The 23,919-nt window shown below is 32.8% G+C and overlaps 2 protein-coding genes across 3 annotated transcripts in view; both read left to right on the forward strand.

Annotated features, from left to right (window-relative positions):
- The first annotated feature begins 2,971 nt into the window (after positions 1 to 2,971).
- On the forward strand, positions 2,972 to 12,850 carry LOC114757582 (E3 ubiquitin protein ligase RIN2-like). Its single transcript, XM_028946663.1, is given in 14 exon segments — positions 2,972 to 3,062; positions 3,563 to 3,957; positions 3,960 to 4,006; positions 4,542 to 4,619; positions 6,279 to 6,365; positions 6,472 to 6,593; positions 7,174 to 7,270; positions 7,373 to 7,478; positions 8,952 to 9,109; positions 9,219 to 9,356; positions 9,451 to 9,518; positions 9,601 to 9,828; positions 11,088 to 11,466; positions 12,294 to 12,850. Coding segments are annotated over 13 exon segments (1,761 nt in total). The 5' UTR covers positions 2,972 to 3,062; positions 3,563 to 3,761; the 3' UTR covers positions 12,351 to 12,850.
- A 2,314-nt stretch (positions 12,851 to 15,164) lies between these two features.
- Positions 15,165 to 23,919, forward strand: part of LOC114757579 (probable RNA 3'-terminal phosphate cyclase-like protein) — a 35,711-nt gene continuing 26,956 nt past the window's right edge. The window contains exons 1-6 of one of the 2 annotated variants that reach the window (XM_028946651.1): positions 15,165 to 15,674; positions 15,774 to 15,923; positions 16,588 to 16,766; positions 16,840 to 17,015; positions 17,143 to 17,359; positions 17,776 to 18,158. In XM_028946651.1, the coding sequence (XP_028802484.1) occupies positions 15,470 to 15,674; positions 15,774 to 15,923; positions 16,588 to 16,766; positions 16,840 to 17,015; positions 17,143 to 17,359; positions 17,776 to 17,985 (1,137 nt within the window). In that variant the 5' untranslated portion in view covers positions 15,165 to 15,469 and the 3' untranslated portion in view covers positions 17,986 to 18,158. Of the gene's footprint in view, positions 15,675 to 15,773; positions 15,924 to 16,587; positions 16,767 to 16,839; positions 17,016 to 17,142; positions 17,360 to 17,775; positions 18,159 to 23,919 lie in introns of those variants that run through there. The other variant, XM_028946652.1, reaches the window with a different exon arrangement.

Raw genomic sequence — 23,919 nt, forward strand, 5'->3', positions numbered from 1 at the left:
AATATGCAATGAGCATGATTTGAGTTTCTTCTTCTGTTGATTTTGTTTTCCTTCAGTTGTGTGCACAATCACACCATTTAGACTACCTTCATGCCTTTGAACAATTTCATAATGTGGGGTGTATTTCATATTTAATTAAATTTAATTTCCTTCCTCTGTTCTTTTGGAGTCTTAATTTGATCGATTTTGAAACAATATTTCCTTATTTTCTAAAACAGTTTAGCACTGCTTCAATTCATTGTTTCCCTTTGATGAATTTTGGACGTATGTATAATATAATTAACAAAAAATACGACTTCCGGCTTGTTTGGTTTCTCATTTTGAAAACAATTTTTTGTTTTGAAAAAAAACTTGTTTGGCATTTTGTTTTTAGTTGATTGTTTTAAAAAACAAAAAATAGCAACATGTTTTTAAAAACTAAAAAACTAAAACAACTTTTATATGCTTTTTTGTTTTTGTGTTTGAAAAATTTTGAGAAATCTTCTTATATTCTCACTTACCATCTACCACCTATCAAACTAGTGACAACTATTACCTTCTAGTGTGATTTTTTATGATTTTTTTACACATCATTTTTTAAAATTATTATCCAAACAAATTCTTTTGTTTTTTTATTTTCAAAAATTGTTCTAAAAACAATTTTATATCGAGAACAAGAAAAAAAGGAAAAAAAAACAGACAGGTCCATTGTTTTTTTTTTTTTTTTTTTTTTTTTAAATCTGCAAGTTAACACCTACTGGATGTGGGATTGAATCTAGATTCAAGTGACTCCTAAAAGCATATAAGGCGTCATCACTGGGCCAAACAGAAAGAATTGGAGCGCAATATTGTGCTTTTTTAACCCTTCAATAGTTTTCCTGGTAAAAAAAAAACCCCTTCAATAGTAACTTGTTATTGTGCCCAAAAGAACCAACTTCTTGTGCCCCACAAAAAAACAAAAAAGAAAATTTTCATACTAGCCCAATCTACAATTTAAACAGGAATTGTTTTTTGGTTTAGACAAACTGTTTGGGGCTTTTGAAATAGTTAGGATAAGATTTATTTAATTAATTTAGATAAATTAAGAAAACAGTAGACTAGTTAGTTTTAGCAAATATGACACGATATCTTCAAAATATCTTTATATAATAATGAGTTATATATTAGTTTGTAAATTGGATGAATTTGTTTAAGACGTTGGTAAAAAAAAGATAAATTTGTGTGAGTAAAAAAAATATATATAAAAAATAAAATAGATTAAAATTATATATTTAGGACATAACTAACTTATTAACTAGGTTATATATTTAAGACTGAAAAAGTATCTTAGATTTGCTCTAATTTAACTAAAAGAGTTAATGGGGGTTAAATTTATTTGGACCGACTTGAGTGGAGACATTGAAATTGTTGGGAGTTTCAACTAGTTGGAGTGTTTTCAGATTAAAAAGCATTATCTTTAATTCTAAATATGTGAGTTGGATAATTAATTTGTAAAAACTAAATAATTTAGTTTAATTATTTATTTTGTAAAAACTGTATTAAAATACTCATGTTGATTATTTACACATAAAACCACTCTATTAATGAAAACTTAATCACCAATAATAATTAAAAAATTATGAATTTAGGAGACAAATCATGTTAAGATTTCTATTCAATATCAAAACCTACAAATCATTCAATTCTTACATGTAGAATAGGGGGAAGCAATTTATAACCATAATCACCAAGTTCAGAGACAAGGAAACTAATTATTGAAAAAAGGGGAAGTGAATCTAAATTGTAACGTGTTTAACAGTTTTTTTTTTTTTTTTTTTTCTGAGTGGAGATATGAATGAGAAGTTGAGACCTTTCACATGGTTGTTTGACGTGGCCAAAAAAAAAGAAAGTTCTTTTGAGATCAAATTAATTTAAGAATGAATGCATCCAAACGCGGTACTGTTATTGAGACAACTTGTTGTTAACCATGTAGAAAGGAAAACAATTTACGGATTATGGTGTTTGGTGCATTGTATTGGCCTTACTCCTCTATATTGTCTTAATATGTGAAGTATTTTTTAGTATTAGTGAGGCTACTTGTTATATTATTAATTAAAGAATTAAAGAATCACACGCTAGTGATGTTTTTCTTGAGATGAAAATCATGATTTATTTATAAATATCTTAAAAATCATTAATCATTAATCATCAAAATAATGTAGATATTAATTGAAAAATATATTCCTTAATTTTTTATATTACAATAAAAAAGACTAAAAAGGAAAAACAAAAAGGTTGTTCATGTTAAATTATGATAAATCATTGCAGATATTAAAGTTTGTACGGAGTTGGATAAGTAAACACTATCACATTTTTGTCTTAGCATAAATCATTTTTGACTAATTTATTATATTTTTGTCTGATCATAAATCAATTTTTACTAATTTATATATACATTTTAAAATTAGCAAATGTTTAATTAAAATGACCAAAAACATGGGAAAATTGGTTAAAAAAAATTCTGTTTGAAAATTTAATTAGCTAAAAAAACCTAAATTTGAGCACGTGCAAGTATAATACATAAGTGTAACGTATGTTCCGCTATGTATAAATAACTTTAGTATTGATGATTGTTACATGTCATTGATGATACATTACACACAAGAATATATGCCATACTCTCGAATCATAGTTGCACTCGTTTAAATTCAGGTCCTTTTAAATAATTAAATTTTCAAACAAATTTTTTACCAATTTTTTCCAAAGAAAATATTTTAGATATAAGACTGGAGGGAGTATATTAGTAATATATTATTCAATTAAGTGCGTCATATTCAACAGGATGATATTTATATAAGATAATTGTTTTTTGCCAGCACTTTTGTAGTGTTAATATTATTATGGTCTTATTAATTATTATAATTACGATTTCCCTGTCTATCACTTTCCTGCAAAAATTGACCCGCCGTATATAAACGCTGTACCTCGCGCCCCCACACAGCCACACCCATTTTCTAACCTCTTGACTATCTTAATTCTGATGCAAATTGCAATAGCGGAAACTCCAGCTCACGCTACCATTGCTTCTTCCTAGATCGAATCAGGTTCTTTTCTTTTCCCTTTTTGTTTTTAATTTTTTCCCTTAATTTTCTGATTCATTCTTCAGTGCAGCGAAGCAACGGGTTAAAGTTATAATTTCCCCCTCTTGCGTCAATTTTGCCTTAGACTTTGAATTAAAATTTAATTTCATCTCCTGTCATTTGCTTGTGAATTCAGAATCTTTTGGAGTTTAATTTCCTGGGTTTTGGCATTCTTGTCGGTTTTGGCGGGTTTGAAACTTTATCGAGAGTTTTTTTCCCCAAATGATCATCTCGTCACTCTCTACTTGCTTTTTTGAATCCGTAATCATGGTTCAAACCTGTGATGGAGTTCTTCTATAAAATCGTTATATTGATGCTTCTTTCCTGGGTGGGTGCATTTAAGGGGGATACGCCAACGAATCAGTTTTGTTGTTCTCTGGGCTTTCCAAAATTTCAATTCTGGATTAGTTACTCAGTTTTTTAACCTTTTGATACATTCACTTATTCCTCTTTTTCCTTGACAGAATTTCCAATTTCGTCTTGGAGGCTTATGATGACCAACATTTGAGTTAGCAGTGGTGGCGTTTTAAGCTGGCTTTAAGCTTTTCGCTATGCTTGTGTTTGACTTTGAACCATGTCTAAAATGGGCAAATGGCTGCTATGATTGAACTCTGATGAAAATCCAGGAGATCGGTGCTGGTTGACAGGCTGAGAGCATTTCTAATGTCTTCCAGGTTTATAGCAATTTCGGCTGTTTTTACAGCTTTAAGCTTTGTGGGTGTACAATTTGGCTCGGAGTTGTCTCTCAGTAAACTGAAATCAGAAGGAATAATTGGCAAGAATTTAATTCACTTGGATAAGGAGAATGCCAATCATGTCATTGAGTTGTTTTTGGGGTCGTACACCACCATATGGTTGCTTGCAATTTTGTGATCAATGCATTTATCCTTCTCAATCTTTGTCTCAAGGTAAGTTTACTGTGTGAACAGATTAACTATTTATTACATGGTCATATATTATGCATATATGTAAATTTTATTTTATATGTTCTGTGCTTCCTGCATGAGATGATTTCTTTTGTTTTAGCGGTGAGCTGGTAACTTCTATTTTTTCATGTAAGATACTGATACTTCACTTAGTTGGAAGATTAACTGGGCATTGGATTATGGATACAACTTATCGATGCTATAAAAGTTGCCAATTTATCAGGGTGCAAGTTTCTTGGGCTACTTTAGAATTTGTTCTTTTCGTTATTTTATTAGAGTTCCTGAGAAAGTATGGTGGTTAATTGGTATTGGTTGTTATTTTTCTTCCTGCAAACTAGCATTTAATTGGCAAATTAGCGCTGATAATGCTTTACTTGATGGTGTTTATATGTTCCTTTCTCTTTGCGTTTGATATATTCAAGTAGTCCAGAATTAATCCCTGATTCTGTAGATTACCATAATTTTTTTGGTTAATATTGTACCTAAATAATGTTATTCTTTCTGTCTCCTCTCGCAGACTATATTTTTCTCTGAATTGTATCCTGCCGAAATTCGGAAGCTGGTTGAGTGTCTCATTAATTATGTCATCTACAAGGTTAAATTTTTTCTATGGATTTTAATGATTTTTATTGGAGGTGTATGCTTCTTTGACTTGGAATCTGGTTGAGCATCTCATTAAGTACGTTGTTTTCCAGGTTAATATTGTTGTTTATTGATTTCAATGTGCTTTGCTTTTAAATTTTACTAACAACTGAAGTTTTTGAATGAAAATCATTGCATTCATATTTTTTATCTTTTATTTTTCAGATTTTTACACACTCTGGTCTGAAATTACATTGAATTGGCATTTTTTTCAAGTGGTTTTTTCTTTATGACTTGGCTTCAGAGATTCATTTTTGTTAAATAAAGTTAAACCATGATAAAAAGTTAGGTGTGCTATTTGACCTCCTGGAAAATGGAGCTTATTTAGCTAAGAAAACTAGCAAACTGCTATAATCATCAACTATGATGGAATTGATAAAGACGTCAGGCGCTTTAGGCTATTTGACCTCCTGGAAAATGGAGCTTATTTAGCTAAGGAAACTAGCAAACTGCTATAATCATCAACTATGATGGAATTGATAAAGACGTCAGGCGCTTTAGGGTAATTCTTATGTCAATTTGGTTGAGAGGCTGCAGTTTTATGTCGGTTTATGAATGAATTGATTGTAGAACATTGTGCTGGGAAGCATTTTGAAGATTTTTTCCTTCTGCTGGGATTGGGTTCGTTGAAAAAAGTATCTTTAGAACGGATGCTTTTAAATTGAAGAGGTGATATTGAAATATTGCATGAACTTTGGGTTCGAGATTGCTGTTTCAAGCCTTTGAAAAGCTACAATAGTATTATCCAACGACATTAAGTTCATAGTGGGGAAAAAAAAAGGTTCTTATGGTTTCTTTAATGGATTTTTGGTTCCTAGTTTTGTTTTCATGTAGATTTCAATTCAAAAAGCAGTTAGAACAATAGCGTAAGAAATGTTATGACATGATAAAATCATCTGAAGGAGTCCTGTTCCCTACACTAGGGTATGTTCACAAATTTCAAGTTTACTAAAATATCTGTGATTCCCAAAAAGGTATAAAACTTGCTTGAAATTTTGCCATTGACTTCCTTATCTTTGAGGATAATCTTAAACCTTTGAACAGCTAAGTGTCATTATTGGAATATATATGTACCCTGCATTAGCAATATATGAATAGAAATGTATTTGCTTCTATCACTTTAGATTCCCTCCATTTTGAAGGGCTCAAATTGTATAGGACCACTGAGAACGTGAGTGTCTTTTTGGACTGATGGCACATATATGCAACATAACATATGCATGTTTTATTTGTGGATTAGTTGGAAAAGATGGTGACAAAAAATGAGGATTGAGAGGACTATTGCTGAATTTTGCTTTCCGTTTGCCGTCATGTCTGACATTCTAGTTACTAAATTTAGTTAAAAGAATTTCTTTTCCAGAATATGCCCCTTTTTGTTTTTGTTGCAGTATCTCCAAATTTTCACTTATCATCTCATAATGGTGAAATTGTTTTTTGATATGAAATTACTACAACCCTTTTGATTTTTGAAATGGAGGAAGAAGGCTTTAAGCATCTAGTATTGACAATAAATGATATTGACTTTGAATATACTATTGTAATTTTGAAATTTTATGTTCAATAATCCTGACCCTGTTTAATTATTATTTATGTTTAATTGCTGATTGAACAGGGGACATTTCTACCAATGATAGTGCCTCCAACAATATATCAGGCAGGTCTATGGTCTAGTTGGATGATAGTGCTATGTTCTTTAAAGGTATATGATGCCAAAATGGATCATATGAGAAAAATTCTGTTTTATTTGATGCAAACGAAATTAATCCGTGTTACTTATTCTGACACTTCTTTTTCACATTGCATAGATGTTCCAAACTTTGGCCAGAGATCGTTTAGAGCGATTGAATGCATCTCCATCTGCCAGACCCTGGACTTATGGCCGTGTATATTCAGCATTATTGTTGGTTTTCTTGGTTGATTTATTTTGGTATTGCCTGCTCTTTTTAGTCCATTGTCTTATTTTTTTCATCACTGTTATCTTCATCATCATCATTATTGTTATCATGATTGTTATTTTGGCCATGAAATTTTATTGACTAGGAATATGATATAAGATTGGGCGGACTAATATGCTGTTCAAGTTCAAAATTTCAATCTGTAGATAGAGCCTCTCACAGTTTAGGAAACTCTTGAAATAGCTTTTAGAAATTTAGACGCACCTCAATAAGGTTATAGATGAATTTTAAATTTTTTTCTGAATTCAAATCTAGGGTTGTAAATTTGATGCAAAAACAATCAAGTAAACCATTTTTCTTTGTTAATATCCTACGAGGCCCTTATTTACTGAAGATTCTATGGAGACGGAACGTAGTTTGTCTGACTGTCTTCCATTGAGTCTCTCCTTCCTTCCTTTTCTGGAAGCTGGATTCTTTTCATGATTGCTATTGTCAACTTTGGGTTTCTCTGATCTTGAATGCTATTGCATATTCTTACTAGGTGAATGAAATGAGTGTGGTTTTTGAAGTTTATAAATGCTTGTGTTTTCCCCCTCCTTTTAATGCTTCCAGGATAAGGCTATGTCTGACGATATATAAAACACACCCATCCTCTATGCTTCTGTTGCTATTCTACGAGCCTCTTAGTATCGCTTGTGAGACCCTGCAGGTATGTATAGGGCCCTTCAGGTTTGAGCTTACTAAAAAGTTTAGTTTGCAGTGTGATAGCGATGCTTGGTTCAATGATATTGTTGTATGATATGAGTTGTAGGCTATATTGGTACATGGCTTTCAATTGCTTGATATATGGCTCCATCATTCAGCATGCAATACCACTGATAGTGGAAGGTCAAAACTCTTCGACACATTAGCAGCAGGTACTGTGGATAATATTTTTCTTGTATAAATGTTGTTGTATTATTTGCAATCTACGCAGTTGTGGGGTATTTAGGATTCTTCCTCTTTCTTTTTCCAATAAAAAAGTATTTATTCATGCGGAGAAAACAATCCAATGAGGGAAAACAAGTAATCCTCTGAATACTCTGAATTTAGGGGTAATTTCATCTATGAATGTGGTTGTATTACTATTAATTGCAGTCAAAACAGTTGGGTAGTAGTTAGTTTTTTTCCTCTTTATTTTTCTAATAAAAAGCATCGATTCATGGGGTAAAACAATCTAACAAGGGAAGACTAGTAATCCTCCGTATACTCTCAATCTGTTACTAAATATTCACTGACTTAAAAGCAGATTTCAATCCCTTTGTAAATCTGCAAATCATACCTTCCTAAAAACACTTGTACTGAAAACAATAGGCAGGCCGTGAATTATTACCTAAGATACCACAGTCCCGTGATTACAGCACAAAACAAAGAAACTTAGTGGCTAAAAAACTGTACGTCACTTGAACACACCCAATGCTCTCACTAAAGTAGTAGAGAATGTAATTCGCATCTTCCATTCTACTTCACTGTGCAGAAAAAGAACATATTATTTCTTATTTTTGAACTCTGATAGCACATTTCAGAACATATGGAGGCACAGCCATATTGGGCCTTTAGATCTGAAACAAAACATCTGTATTAATTATATCTAATATCATGGTCCAAGCAAAATCCTTGGCCTTAAAAGGTGCCTAGGTATTACAAATGAAGCTTCTATTGTGGGAGGCCAGAATTCTAGATAGGCTTGATCTCAGTACTTAGATTTTGCCTTTTCTGTTAAAAATTTCAAATCTTAGGATGGGGGGGGGGAAAAAAAAAGAATTATTACCCCCTTATCTTTCCCTCATAAGGAAACTTTTATGATGTCTGTTTTTCCCGTAAGTTATCTAGTTTGGTAATTTTTCTCTGTGCTATTAAGCTGTGATCTTTTCTGTTGCATGCCATTTTTTAACAACAATAAATGCTAAAATGCAACTCGAGTTTGCCTTCATGAACGGCACAAAGCCTAGTTTTTAAGACACTGTTACAGTATGATTGCGTGTTAAAACGAATATAAGTTCAATAATTTAAATTTATTATTGTGATTTTATAATGTTTTCTTTTCTTTTTCAATTAATATTTTGGAGACATGTATATCCTTGCATGTGCTTGGCTTGATGGGGGAATATCTGGGTGGTAGAAATTTTCTTTTCCACTTCTTTATTCACAATGATGTTTTTTCCCCAATATTTCTAATTATTGCTATTGGCCCTGTTTAGTTAATACTGATAATACTATTCACCAAGAAAGAAAACATATTTTACGGCTGACACCGTATTTGTTCTTATATTGCTGCCTGATTCGCCTTTCTCTTGCTCGTATCAACTTAATTGAAACCCCAATTTCCTAATTTACAAGTCTGACTGCAGGATCACTATTGGAATGGAAATGGAGTCTTATTCGGAATTTGGGATTCTTACTAGACATGGCAACTTCTTTTACGGCTCTTGGCCATTACTTCCATATTTGGTGGCTTCATGGCATAGCTTTCCATCTTGTAGATGCAGTGCTATTTCTAAACATACGAGTAAATATTTGTGTAAATATTTCATTCTCTCTGCATGAATTAGACTGTCCATTCAATTTTCATTTTGAGATTCGCATGATATTTGATTTTATGGTCTTGTTTTTAACAGACACTGCTAAGTGCAATTATAAATCGCATAAGAGCCTATATCAGGTTAAGGAAGGCTTTAGGTGCGCTACATGCAGCTCTTCCTGATGCAACTACTGAGGAGCTGTTGTCATATGATGATGAATGTGCTATTTGTAGGGTATGCTAGATTGCTAGTTTTCCTAGGCACTTTTCATTGGTTGGTTTTAGCGATTGAAATACTTTTGCAAATCTTATAGTTGTTTTCTTGGCAGGAGCCCATGGCCAAGGCTAAAAAGTTAAACTGCAAACACCTTTTCCACCTTGCGTGTTTGAGATCTTGGTATGATACTTTTCATGCATTTTGTTGTTCTTCTGTTGGAGTGAATCTTTGTGTGATACTATCAGCCTCAAATTGATTACAGGCTAGATCAAGGATTGACAGAGATGTATACCTGTCCAACATGTCGGAAGCCACTTTTTGTTGGCCGGCCTCAAAATGAAGCAAGCTTCAATACACGGGAAACATCAAGTGAAGAACCACATGCACACCAAATAGGTTCAGGGCTTGATCAGCCGAACACTGGTAGACATGTCATGGCTGCTGGATTATTTCCCAACCAAACACCAAACATGGAAGGCATTTCTTGGAGGTTAAAAATTTCTATGTGATGCTCTATGCTTCTCTGGCTCCATTCTTGGCTTTCAGGATGTTAATTTTATTTGTTTATCAGATTGGTATTTTTGAAGTTCAAAACACTATTTTGGTCCTAAAATATGCTTAATGTTTTTTAATGTTTCTTATTGGTCTCTAAAGCTTTTCTTATTCCAGATAAATTTGGAGGTTTGAAAAATGTTCTGAATAAATTGTACGTAGTACCTCTTTTAACTGATTTATGTTAATGAAACGTGCATGCCTGCCTGGGGTAGAAGGACCATGAGCGGACAAACCTTGAAACCCAGAGAAAAGAACTCTAAATAAGTGGCATTGGGGAAATATTATCTTGCTGTAGGACTCTGCTATTCTGCCAGAAAATGCCTGACAAATCCGTTGCTTCTTAGAAATACTGAAAGGTTGCCAACAAATAATGGTTCAGATCCCATACCCCATGAAGTGTGGGTGTGAATCTTACTGCCAATATGAGAACCTTATTGGCAGATAAATTGTAAGTATCTCTTAAGTGTTATTTGAGCTATGAGGCCTTTCCTTACCGTGGTAAGCCTCTGACCCAACTCACTCAAAATTTTCTTTGCCCAAAAAAAAAAAAAAAGAAGAAAATTTTGGGAGGCCAATTCGTAAAGTCGGACAGATCTACACCTCACAATGTAAATGAGATGATTGTTTTTCTGAACTCTGAAAATCATATGCTCTGAGGCCTATGTTCTGTGTTTTTCTATTTCTAACAAGGATAGCTACCCCAATAAAAGTTCAGTTTGGAGCGTTTATCTATTGCCCATGAGACAAAAATTGTGAGCAGCACTTTTTTAAATGGAACTGTGGAAAGAACTTCATGGTGCCTGAGCCAGAAGAGTCTAATGTCCGTACACACATGTATGTGTGCCTAAATGACATTATTTTTTAACTTTTGGCTCACATTCAAGCAACTAGCCGTTGACTTGTGTGGGTGCGTGTGTTTAAATTGGATTGAAAAAAAATGTTGCAATATTTTAGTGTACTGACAACATCATAATTTGAGCAACTGAAACATCAAACTGTTTGATACATATTTTTTAAACATTAGTTCGTATTAGGAGAAAAGACTGCTTTATGTTTTTTTTCCTGCTTTTTTCCCCAGAATTTACTTAACTAACTATAGAAATAAAAAATTATACAATTGGTTGTGCTTTACAAAAATAGGGTATGCTTGAATTGATTCACTTTTTTGGTTTGACTTTACGTTCCCCTATATAGGGGTGCAGCAGGACTGGACTCACCTTGGTTGCATTCTTGGCCAAATCAAGGTGGCGATGGGGCTGGTCCATCTACTGCAATCAGATCAGTTGGATTAGGAAGGGTTCAAATGATGATGAGACATCTTGCATCTGTTGGAGAAAATGCTCAGAATGCCCTTGAAGACTCTGCCTGGAGCCTTTGGCCTATGAATACTTCTCAGGCTTCTGCAAGTGGTTCCCGGATTCCTCCTTCTCATGGGATGCTCCCAGGGGGCTCTGATAATGTACACATGAGGAATGCTTCACGTTTTGCAAATGATAATCTGGCAAATATACTGGCTATGGCCGAGACTGTTCGGGAGGTTCTACCTCATATACCAGATGACGTGATTTTCCAGGTATGGTTTGTCTCAAGATAAGATGTGTTTTAGGATCCAAAATTATTGGTTTGTATAAGTAATTTTGTCTGAGATTCCGGTCGGGAATGCTTGATGGCAATTGAGTGCAGTTTATAAACCAGCTTTACACTTTCACATGCTTTGATTGTAAACATGCAACGTGTGGCCCATGTTATGTAAAATTTAGCTAATACCCATATTGGTCTATAGATCTTCTGAACTTCATCCTTATAATAAGATCAAGTATTGTCGAACCCAGTTATGTTAGCACATTATTGATGGGACGCAAGGACGAATTCTAGGAATCTTGCAATGATAATTAGGGGTTTTCGTAGCTACCATACTTGTAGACACATGGGGTTCATGCGTGTCTATTATTTAAGGAATGTAATTGGAATTTTTTTTCAGAATAGGCTTTGTATCAGGAAACTCTTCTCTCAACTTTCTCATCCAGTCTGATATTTATTTAAGTAGGTGCGCCTTACGTACTGTTTGGAGTCTGAAAAATGTAGACTACACTCTTTAGAGCTTGTGAATATGAATGGGGAAGCATGCTGTAGACTTCATATTTTATAGATATTGATTTCCTGAATTGTTACTAAAATGAAATTAAAAGTTAAGTTGTGCAACTCTTTCGCCCAAAGCATGTATCAGGTGAAACTCCAAATATGGTGTAATCGTACTGTGGAAGATTTAAATGTACGATAGGTTAGTGTAATTTGCTCGATGTTTCATGTTTAATGGAATCAATGGTTATTGGTATTCTTGTTTAAGATTATTGCTTGTCTTAATATATATTAGAATCTAAAGCTGTAGAGATACTGCAGGACTTGCAGAGGACAAATTCCGTGTCAGTTACAGTGAATAATCTTCTCCAAATGTGATATATAGCGTGATATTTAGAATTGGTTCGGAGAGAGAGAGTCATGGGGGTTGATCCCCGTTTTTCTCCCTCATGACCCTTTTATCGTCTTCCTCTCTCATGCGGGACTATAAATTTGCTGGAGATAGTTGAGGCGGGATGTTTCTGCATATGAGTAAGTATATGGAGAATTTGAAGTCAATCTCTTGAAATGAATTCAGATGAAATAATGAGGGAGAAAGATGGAAAAAAGCGGGACCTATTTGCATCTTTGTGTGTTCTTTCCCCTCTATTTAATTCAGGTGAAGTTCAATACCAAAAATACCAAGGAGGCCTGTAACTTCAGGTTTTTGAGTTACCAATATCCTTGGAAATTTATAGGCTATATTTTTTGTATATAGGATCAGCAATTATGCCCAAGAAAGAGTGGACAAGTATAGGTTTTATTCCTTCCTCTTTTTCTGCATTAATAAAAAATGATTCTGATTTTTCTATGATGGCAAATTGGAAATGTGTTTTTTTTTTTGGCCTGCTATTTTCCTTCTCATTTAAATATATTATTTAAGAGTTTTATTTTACCATGTGAATGCTGGGTTAATTGCCAAATTGATACATGCCTAAAAGATATCTTTGTGAACTTTGGATAAAAATATTTAATCTTAGGTTTTTATATGGGAAAAAAAGGCTCTTTGTCCTGTGTGTTGCAAGGCAAAGGAAAGCAAAGGTAAAAGAAAATCAAAGAGCCGGTACGGTTGTCAGATATGATGAGAATTAAATTGAAGGGGGTGATAGGGTTAAGCGATAAAAATAGGGAGGATGACAAATAAAGATCTTGAAAATAACTAAATGCCAAATCAGGATTTGTTGCCACATTTGGATAGGTTTTGACAATATTTAATTTGTAAATAACAATAAATTTTTTTGTAAGAATATCTGATTTATGATTTTGTGATTTTTATGATTTTTTTGTCGTTTTTTCATAAAAATATTCATGAAGTATTGCTGGACGAGCTGCTAGAAATGACAACATATTCAAGAGAGATGAATGGGGTATTAGCAATTATTCAGGATTTTCAAAGCTTTTTATTTTATTTTAACAGTAGAATGTAGTATGAATGTGAGCGTGAAATCCAATTCAAGAATTTGTTTGCAAGAATGCTAAAGTAACTTTCATAATCATAATAAAGCACAATGACTAATGAAGCATGAAGCTTAAACTTGAATTTCAAAAGGAAGTTTTAAGTATAAAATAATAAATACTCCTCCGGTCCTTATTATAAGACCCAATTTGACTTTTTATTTGGTCCTAATTATAAGACCCAATCCATTTTTTCTCTTATATTTATGCATTTTTTTCCAAGATAATCCTTCTAATAATGATAGTTTTAGCCAATATACTTAATTAGTAAGGATATTTTAGGAATAACAACACCTATTTATTATAAATAACCAACTTAACTTACTTCCTTAATTTCCTCAAATAAGTCAATTGGGTCTTATAATTAGGACCGGAGGAGTATGTTGTTTATGGAATGATGCGGTGCAAGCACCTGAAAGGGAATGTGTTAATTTCCCACCAATTTGAATCTATCTCTGTTCTGTTGTTAAAAAACAAAGTAGCAATATGGATATTTAAGTTAACAAAACGGAGGAATATACAAGGATTCTAACGAAGTTGAAAGACAAAGTTAGAAGGAGCATGGTGCTGCGGATTACAAAGGTAGGAGATAGAGAAGCAGATGAGGTATATGTCTGTCTCTTTAGAAAGTCATTGAAGATTCATGGAGGAAGAAGGGTGTTGGCAGCAGGAGAAAGGTTTCTCATAGAGAATAAGGAGCAGATAAAAATTTTTTTTTGAGTCTTTTCTATTATTTTGTTTTAATTGAAATATGAATTTGTTAAAAAATTGCGTTGATCTCGCAGCCAAAACTAAAAGTGTTAAAAAAGAAGAAGAATTAATATATACTTTAGCCTGTTGATATATTAGTGTTGAATTTTAGCTAAAAAAGTGGTAAATTTCTAAATCTTAATATTAAATTTTGAAATATCAATATCAAATTACTCAATAATATTTTCTCCTTTATTGAAACTTTAAAATGTACTATTATTATTATTTTAATTAAAATATGATTTTTTTTAAAAATTGAGTTGATCTTGCGGCCAACTAAGATTAAAATAATATGGCCATTAGATGAAACTAAAAGTGTTAATATTGAAAAATTAATGTATACTTTCGCCTGTCGTTAAGTTTTGATATATTAGTGTTGAATTTTAGCTTAAAAAAACGTTAAATTTCTAAATCTCAGTATTAAATTTTGAAATACCAATATCAAATTACTCAATACTCCTCCAGTCCTTATTATAAGACCCTATTTGACTTTTTATTTGGTCCTAATTATAAGACCCCAATCTATTTTGTCTCTTATATTTATGCATTTTTTTCCAAGATAATCCTTCTAATAATGATAGTTTTAACCAATATACTTAATTAGCAAGGATATTTTAGGAATGACAATACTTATTTATTATAAATAACCAATTTAACTTACTTCCTTAATCTCCTCAAATAAGTCAATTGGGTCTTATAATTAGGACCGGAGGAGTAGTATTTTGTCCTTCATTGAAACCTTAAAATTTTTTAATTTTTAAATAAAATTAACCGAATCTTTTGTCTTTTACAAATTTAGTTATTTTATACAGAAAAATTTAAATTTGTAACCAAATAAAAAAATTTTTAATCGTTCGCAGTGTCGGGTCATCTTGATGCTATCGGGTCGGATCATAGAGACACCATGTTTAGGGCAAATGGTATACTTCCCGCTGACCACTGCGGGGTTTGAGGGAGGGAGCTCGCTGTTGCCCAAAGCTAAAGCGTTCTTCTCTTCGTCGCAACTCCCATTTTCCGTTGCTTGTCGTTTGCGTCAGTCGAAGGGAAACTTAATAAAAGATCTAGAGGGAACAAACCAGTGCTTCCACCGATAATTTTCAAAATTTTGACAGTTCTCATGGAATTGGCATTGGATTGAAAACGTTTTGGCATCTGGTGGTAAACGAATCTGTGACGCCCATAAACGAGAATTCTACAATTTACGCCGAACTTTACTACTGAAGTTTGTAAGAGTGGAGAGTGCGGAATAGAGAATGGGGAATAAGGATTACAAGAGGCTAAAAGGATGTCAGAGCTTCAGGCAACGATTAATTCTCGCCACTCTCTCAAGTAATTCGATTATTATCGAGGATATTCGTGCAGACAAGACTTTCCCGGGTCTTCAGAAACACGAGGTCTCTTTTCTTCGTTTGCTTGAGAAAATCTGCGATGGTTGCTATGTCGAAATCAACGAAGCTGGTAATTTCAGTTTTTCTGTTGGCTTATATGATGTTTTTAAATTCTGAAAATGATTCAACTGGCTATGTGGGGGCTGAATTGGGTTTTATTTGTGGATAGCTACTAAATTGAAGTACAAGCCTGGAATTATCATGGGTGGGAAGAATCTTGCGCATGACTGTGGTGTTAGTCGTTCCATTGGTTATTTCTTGGAACCGCTGCTCGTTCTTGCTTTATTTGGAAAGAAGCCCCTCGAGATTAGGCTCAAAGGTAATTTATTGTGTCTTTTTAAACACGATGCATTTTACAGAATGACCTTTTAATCACAAAAAGAGAATAGAGTGGTGAAGCATACGCTTAACTTTGGTCGGTAAACACAAACTTTTGGCAATTGAGTGCAATTTGATGTTAATTCATAGGAGATAAGTTAGACCAATTATTTTCCACCTGTTGTTATCTTGTGATGTGATCTCTTATAATCACATATAATTTTTTCCACCCTAAATTTATCAGGAGGTGGTAGGATAACTGAGGATGATTGGCAACCTTTTTGGCAATTTGGTGCCAGTTGATGCTGATGCATATGGGATAAGTAAAGTAATTTGATCTATATACATAATAATATTGTGATAATTATAGAAAGTAAGTAGCTATTAATTACAGTTCCTCTGGCCCTTGATGATGTTTCATGATATGCTGTTATATTTGAAGTATGAGTTGCTATCTTCCTCTGAGGTTTCAGTTTCAAAGCGAATCAAACTTATGACTTATAATATGAAGTGCTATCTTCCTCTATATTACAGGGATGAATGTTAACTAGATTTTATGTGAATAATAAATATACTAACTAAATGATATACGGGATTCAAAGCAACAATGATGGGATATAACCAGATGATCTGTTCGTTATAGCTGTTCAATATTATGTTGTCAGGAATTACAAATGATTCTAAGGATCCGTCAGTTGATACTTTCCGCTCCACCACTCTGCACATATTGAAACGCTTTGGAGTCTCTTCTGATCGGCTAGATCTTAAAATAGAGTCTCGTGGAGTTCCTCCGAATGGTGGTGGGGAAGTCGTTTTGTCTGTGCCTGTTGTTCAGAGTCTTAACGTGAGTACCCAAGTTTATTACTAATTTATAATTATGTAATTTTATTTGCAATCTTACATATTTTTCCTAGCAGGCAGTTTCCTGGACTGATGAGGGCATGGTTAAGAGAATTAGGGGAGTTACATTTTCTGCCAGAGTGTCCTCTCAGTTTGAATATAGCTTGATTCATGCTGCCCGTGGAATATTTAATCATCTACTCCCAGATGTACACATTTTTACAGATCACAAAACTGGCCCACAAGCTGGAAAGTATGATTACTTTCATTCATCATATACTTTATTCTACGTTTGTTAATATATTTGTTAGGGATTTGGTAAATCCCAAGTTCTATTGTATAACCTTGTTTTTGGGTGATTTGTCCTCTTAATAACACAGGTCTCCTGGATATGGGATTTCGCTTGTTGCAGAAACTACTTCTGGCTGCTTCATTTCTGTCGACACTGCTGTTTCTCGTGATCATGCTGAAGAAGCCACTGACTTTGCAGAAGATGAAAAGAAAGACCTGATACCCCCAGAAGACATTGGTCAGCAAACTGCTTATGCCCTGCTTCAGGAGATCCAGCAGGGCGGAGTAGTGGATTCAACGCATCAGGTCTGAATTCTTAATTAAACCGGCCCTTGTTAATCTTTCTGGTCAATGTTTTTTATTTTATTTTGCTTTATGAAGTTCTGAGAGACGAAACATTTGAAGAGTTAGTTGCTGATAGCCTGATCGAGTTCAATGTCATTCTTTGATCTACGTAGCTAATCTTATCCAATGGAATAAGGCTGCTTCTTGTTGTTGCTTCAAGAAATCCTGTTTCTGTTGTTCAGTTGCATATTTAGCTTCAAGGAATCCTGTTTCTGTTGTTCAATTGCATATTTAGACGAAATAGGCCTAGCTCCTAGATAATGACTTTTCCTTGATGCTGGATAAAGTATACGAGGTTCCAATCCCTCGTCTTATTTTCTTCTTCCATTTGCTTGGACCCATCCTTTCTCTCTTTAACACTGTTGTTCGGTGTGTAGGGTCTGTTGTTTCTTCTCTGCTCACTATGTCCACAAGATGTTTCCAAGATTCGCGTTGGACAGCTATCCCCGCATGGAATAGAAACACTGAGAAACATAAGGGAGTTTTTGGATTTGAAGTTCGTTATAAAGCCAGATCCAAAGACTCACACAGTAATTCTGAAATGTATCGGTTCTGGCTTGAAGAACCTTTCCAGAAAGCTATCCTGAAGGTGATGAGTCTATGTATTACTATAATTTACCAATTTTTGTTTGTTACAAGCTCCTAGGACTCATACTAGAACATTTTTTTTATCAAATTACTCTAGTTGCTTTTCTGTTAGTAATTCACATTTTTGGGCTGCAATGTATTAATCCAATTGACCAAATTTTCTTCTATTGAAGTTTTTTTTTTTGGTCACCCTCTTTAATTGTATTCATGAGAAAGCGATGAGAAAAGTTTCTGGCCAGACCAATTATGAAGTCAACATAATAATATACAGATTTAAACAGTACGAGAGTTGTTTAGGTTCCGTTGTTTTTAAATGAATTTTAATGATTTACCATTCTATTCTGAGCAATATTTCTTAGAAAGTTTGAGAAGATTGACTCTGCTAGATGTCTTAATATTTCATGTTTTCATATTTTTTTGGATAATAGATTTTAATAATTTTGTTTGGTGTGTTTTTGTATTTGCTTTCATTTTAAATTAGATAATTTTTTCTTTTATTTTAAATTTGCTCAATGTGTGCTTTGCTGGAACAACTGACCAGATCACCATAATTCCTCTTCTGTTAGCAATAGGCATTAATCAAGTTGATCAAATTATATTCATTGGAAAATATTTTTTGTGTGGTTGTTTTTAATTGTATTCGAAGATTGATTACTTTTATAAGTTTTTTAGTTTATTAAAAGTAGTTTATTAAGGCTCGTTTATGTTCGTCACTTTCATTACCTTTAATCCTTCATTACTCCCTCACTTTTATGGCTTTTAATTTAGAACAATGAAGAATGTCCCGTCTTAACTCTGAACCAAAACCTTATGATTTGAGGTTGTTGATCATTTCACTCTATTATATATTACTTATTAAAGCCAATTTTATTCGACGTGGGACTTTTCATATCAATTTTAAGTTTAGTCATATTTGGATATTCTAACAAAAAAAGAAACTAATTTTATATACTTTACTAAACTTTCCACTCAAAATTCAAATGGTTTATTCTACTAATTTTACTCCTCCAGTGATCCTTGGTAAGCTGCTTTTACAACTTGTGCTGCTTTGAGATGATCCTCACTTCATCATAAACCAAGCACAAGCTTCTAAAGCTGTATCGTGTTAAAATACTATATCATCCGTGCATTTCCCCTTGGCAATTTCAGTATTTGTATCCGGATATCTCTGGGCCATGTTATGGAGATTTCCTTCTCATACCTTTTTTTATTAATTCGAAATTATATTTCATAGAGAAAAAAATAGCACAAGAAGTGCCGATAATTTCACTTTTCAAAATAATATCGAAATGTTTTTTGCCTCAAGAATATTGCTTTCTTGTTGCATTCAAAAAACAGAACATTACTTCCCTGTTGCATTTAGAAAAAAGGAATATTACTTCCCTGCTGCATTTAGAAAAAAGGAATATTACTTCTTTTGTTTTAGCCAACAAGGTTACTTCCTTGCAATGTATCGGGAGAATTATAATAAAATCTTATGAAAGAAACATACAAAAGTGTTTCATGATAATTTAGCAGTTTGTAATAATAAGTTTCAGAGCAGAAAATAATAATAGGTTTTTACTGTTTACTTGTTATTTGGAGAGATTAAGAAATTATTAAATTACTTAATTATAGCATATGTTAAATGATCTCTCTAAAATTTTTATGCGGATAAGTAGATTATATATTAATTTATGAGTGGAGTAAATTAGTTTGGAGAAAAATGATAAATATAAATAGTTTAAATTAATTTAGTAGGTACTATGTTCCTTTAATGGGACCTTGTTATGATTCTCCCAAACAAATATTTTGTTTCTTGAAAAATAAACACCCTTCTAGCTTGTATGGGGATGAACTTCGGCTTATATATAACGAATAGAATAATTATTGTTGCGTACAAGGACAAAACTGCATTATGCTGGTCACTCCTCACCCAAACGCCAAGGTACCGATGACTAATCATTTACTCTCTTCCATTGTGAATTATTTTTATATTTAATTATCTTGTTTTCTCTTGGTAACAGCTTGTAAGATTGCAAAGTAATGCATGGCTGCTTCAAAAATTATTAGCTTAATTCTTACCCTTAAATTGTATTAGTTACCTACTATAGAAGAAGTTTGGTTTTGGTACCCATTACAGTGATAAAATATATCAACATTTCAAAATCTACTCCCGACAGTTTAGATTTAAATTTTTAAATATATAATTTTAAGTTCTTAATATTTTTTGAGAAAATACTCTTTTGGTCTTATTTATAGGGTAAAGAAAAGAAATTTTTGGTCTTATTTATAAGAAAGAGAAAGGATTTTTTCATATGAATGTATACTTTTACCCTTTATTTATTATTATTTTGGTTTTGTTTTTATAGGGTATAAGGTATATTAAATTAAATAGAGATAAAGTTAGAAAGTTGAATTTTAATGCTGCTATGTGAAATATGTTGGTACTGACTTCTAAATAGGATTAAAAAAGTAATAATCAAGATAATATCTTTATTTTAAATTCTACTCCTAGACCCTATTTATAAGATAGAGGGAGAATGTTTCTTTTGGTTTTATTTATAAGTCATCTCATTAAATTTTTAGCTTCAATGTCTTTTGTCCTTCATTTATTATGGTGTAAATGATTATTTTTGTGAAAGGTGCATATATAAAATAGGGATAAAGTTGAAAAGTTATTATATTTTAATAAAGAGTTAATACAATTTAATGTTTTTTTTGGTTTACGTGAAACATACTAGAAATGTTCTATAAATAGGACTAGAGAAGTATTTACTACTCTCTCTGGTCCTTATTATAGGACATTATCTAGAAGAAATTTTTGGTTCTAAATGTAGTCATTAACTAGCTCATTAATGGCTACTTTCCAATTTTGTCTTTGTTAATAATTAAGGTTTAGGGGTTAAAAAGCTGACTGAACTCCTTGTTTATCTATCTACGTTATTTAAGTTGGGGGTAATCTTAAAAAAAATTTATTAATTTAGGACAGATTTAACGCTTCAATTCTCATTTCTTGGTATGTGAGAATTAGTTGTATAATAAAGACTAAAGGGAGTAATTAATTTCTTAAAAATGCGAAAATAATTAATTTTAGATCATCCAAACTTAATGTGACAGCACTCATGAGCAGCGAAACTAATCTCTATAAAAGATTCTCGAAAGACAATAATTAATCATATTCTTTTCTGATTTTTTTTGTTTTATATTGAAACCTTTTTTTTAATGTATCGTTTTATATGGCTACTAATAAAATTGTCTTCATTAAAGAAAAATCTATATAAAGGGAAGACAATTGACAATGTTCACGCTATATATGTATTTAAAAAACGCGTTGTTTAGCGATGATAATTATGCTTACAATATATAAGTTGCTAATATTTGATGCCTACGCTATTAACCAATTTTATAGTTCATTTAATTATTTTTCACTTAGGGTTGAGGGTCATACCGAATTTTGAAGTCTTCTTTCCAAGTGCATCCAGTACTTAGAGTATTTAATGGTTCATCTAGTATCTTGAAATATTTTTTTAGGTGTGTTCAAATACTCAAATATTTTATAGTTTATTTAGCACCTTGAAATATTTTACGAGGTAAATCAAGCATTCTAAAGGTTAGGGAATTTAGGGTGTATATTAAGGTTCTTGGTGTACCTAAAAACATATTTAAGGACACTAAATGAATCATAAAATATGCTAAGATGTTGAATGCACCTGAAAAAATATCAAATCAACTACATAATACTTTAAGGATGAACGCAATTGGAAAAATATTTCAGAGTATTGGATTAATCTCAACCCTTTAAGCTATGAAAGTGATTCAATATGTGAGATATGCCATGTGTATATGTGTGTGTGTTTGTGTATATATATATATAGAGTGTTCATCCTTTTCATTTTTCTTATGGACTGCTTTCCAAATCAAATATTATAGGTTGAAGATGATGTGATGGTTGATATGAAGAAAATGATTCGAGATAGTGGAGATGGTCAAGTGTCACCAGATTGTTGTATTTTTAGAGTGATTTCTCCAATGCGTGATATAAAACGAGATGCTTACACCCCAAAAATTGTGTCAATTGGTCCCCTTCATTACAGTAATGAGAGGCTGCAAGATATGGAAAGACGCAAACAAGTTTTTTTCAAAAGATTTACATAAAGAAGCAGCACAAACTTGGATGTTTTGATTAGTTTTGTCAAAAGTTCAGTACCGAAAGTGCATACTTCATATTCAGAGGGTATCAACCTTGGAGACATGGAACTTGTGAAGGTAATATTATTAGATGCTGCTTTCATCATTGAAGTTCTCTTCGTTGTGCATTATGAGCCGTTGACATTATTGATTGTGCTAAACCGTCACAGCCGTCATTAGTTAGAATTCTACCTGTAGATTTAGTTTTATTTGAGAACCAACTAGCATTCTTTGTTTTGGAAGAGCTATTCAATATAGCGTTTCCCCTTAACCTTCGTGCTGATGGAATCACTTTTCCTAAGCTTGTTTATGAGTTCTTTTCTGCTGCATTTGGACTTGAAGGGCCAAAGCATGATCTTAGTAATAATGCGAGCGTAAAGCATTTCACAGATTTGCTCAGGTTTTTGTTCTTACATGGAGAACCACCAACAACGGACCCATTCTTTCGCCCTACTGGCATTCTTTCGTACAGTGCAAAGGAGTTGCAAGAATTTGGAGTAAAGTTCAGGTCTAGCAAAAGCAAGAGCTTATTGGACATCAAGTTTCCAGGCCATGTTCTTGAGCTTCCTCGGATTTACGTGGAGGATCTCGTCACTGAAGCTTTGTTTCTTAATATGACTGCTTTTAAGCAGATCCATTGTCCTCTTACCCCTTACATTGCCAGCTATGTTACTTTGTGGAGTTGCCTAATCAGTACAAAGGAAGATGTGGATGTCCTCGTTCATAATAAAATAATCCGCAGCTTCATGGCTGATACTGAGGCTGTTACATCGTTTAGTATCATGGCGAAGAATTGCTTTCAAGCTTTCTTCATTATTTCTGAACACGTTGATATCTTCAAAAGGTTGAATAAATTCTGCGAAAATGGTTTGCGACAGAGTAAAGCAAGTTTGAGACATGATTATTATTGCCGAAGGATGCCTTGGCAAACTGTGGCCACTTTTGCTGGAACCATTATCCTAATTCTCACCATTCTTCAGACCATAGTTTCTATCCCCCAAGCAACAAAAGAAAACAAGTAGATTAATTATTTGAAGCTTTGTGTGTCTTTGAGTAGTGTCGTGTCCTCAGAATTTGTTGTGTTCAATTTCATACAGTGTAATCCTCTTTAAAATTGCAATTGCATAAGTCGTGATGGTAATTAAACTTTCTGTTTAATTTGGTGGCAAAGTCATTATTCATAACGCAAAATGCTAATTAAGATCTTGATCATGTTTTCATCTCTGAAGCACTAGCCAGAAACCTTTTGCAGTTAATTCAGAGCACATCTTAACGTATTTTACTTTCGTTTCATTCGTTTAGTGTGCTGTGATAGAATTGTGACAATAATAGGTTTAGAGAGTTTGACATAGACTCCTCCGTTCTTCAATATAGGACTTAATTGTTGAGCTGATTTTGGTTCTAAATATAAGACCTATTTCTCATATTTATTAGTTTTTTTCTAAATTACTCTTATTGATACTCTCTCAACTATAATCAAGTAAAAAAAAAAAAAGGAGGGAGGATATTAAGGAAGATGATTATGGTGCTTTAGGAAAAATATGACATATTTCTTATAATTAACTAACTTGCCTAACTTCTTTAATCTAATCAAATTAGTTAAATAAGTCTTATATTAAGGATCAGAGAAGTATTATATAGAAGCTAATTGGAGATTTAATTTGGTCTTAAATATAAAAACCCATTCTACTTTGTCTCTAATATTTATAAGTTTTGCCCCTAAGTAGTCCTTGTTGTGATTAAATATGTTAAGAAGTTTCTAT

Source organism: Neltuma alba, unplaced genomic scaffold, assembly GCF_004799145.2.
Source record: "Neltuma alba isolate B1F8T4 unplaced genomic scaffold, ASM479914v2 tig00010610_pilon, whole genome shotgun sequence".
NCBI classification, from domain to species: domain Eukaryota; kingdom Viridiplantae; phylum Streptophyta; class Magnoliopsida; order Fabales; family Fabaceae; genus Neltuma; species Neltuma alba.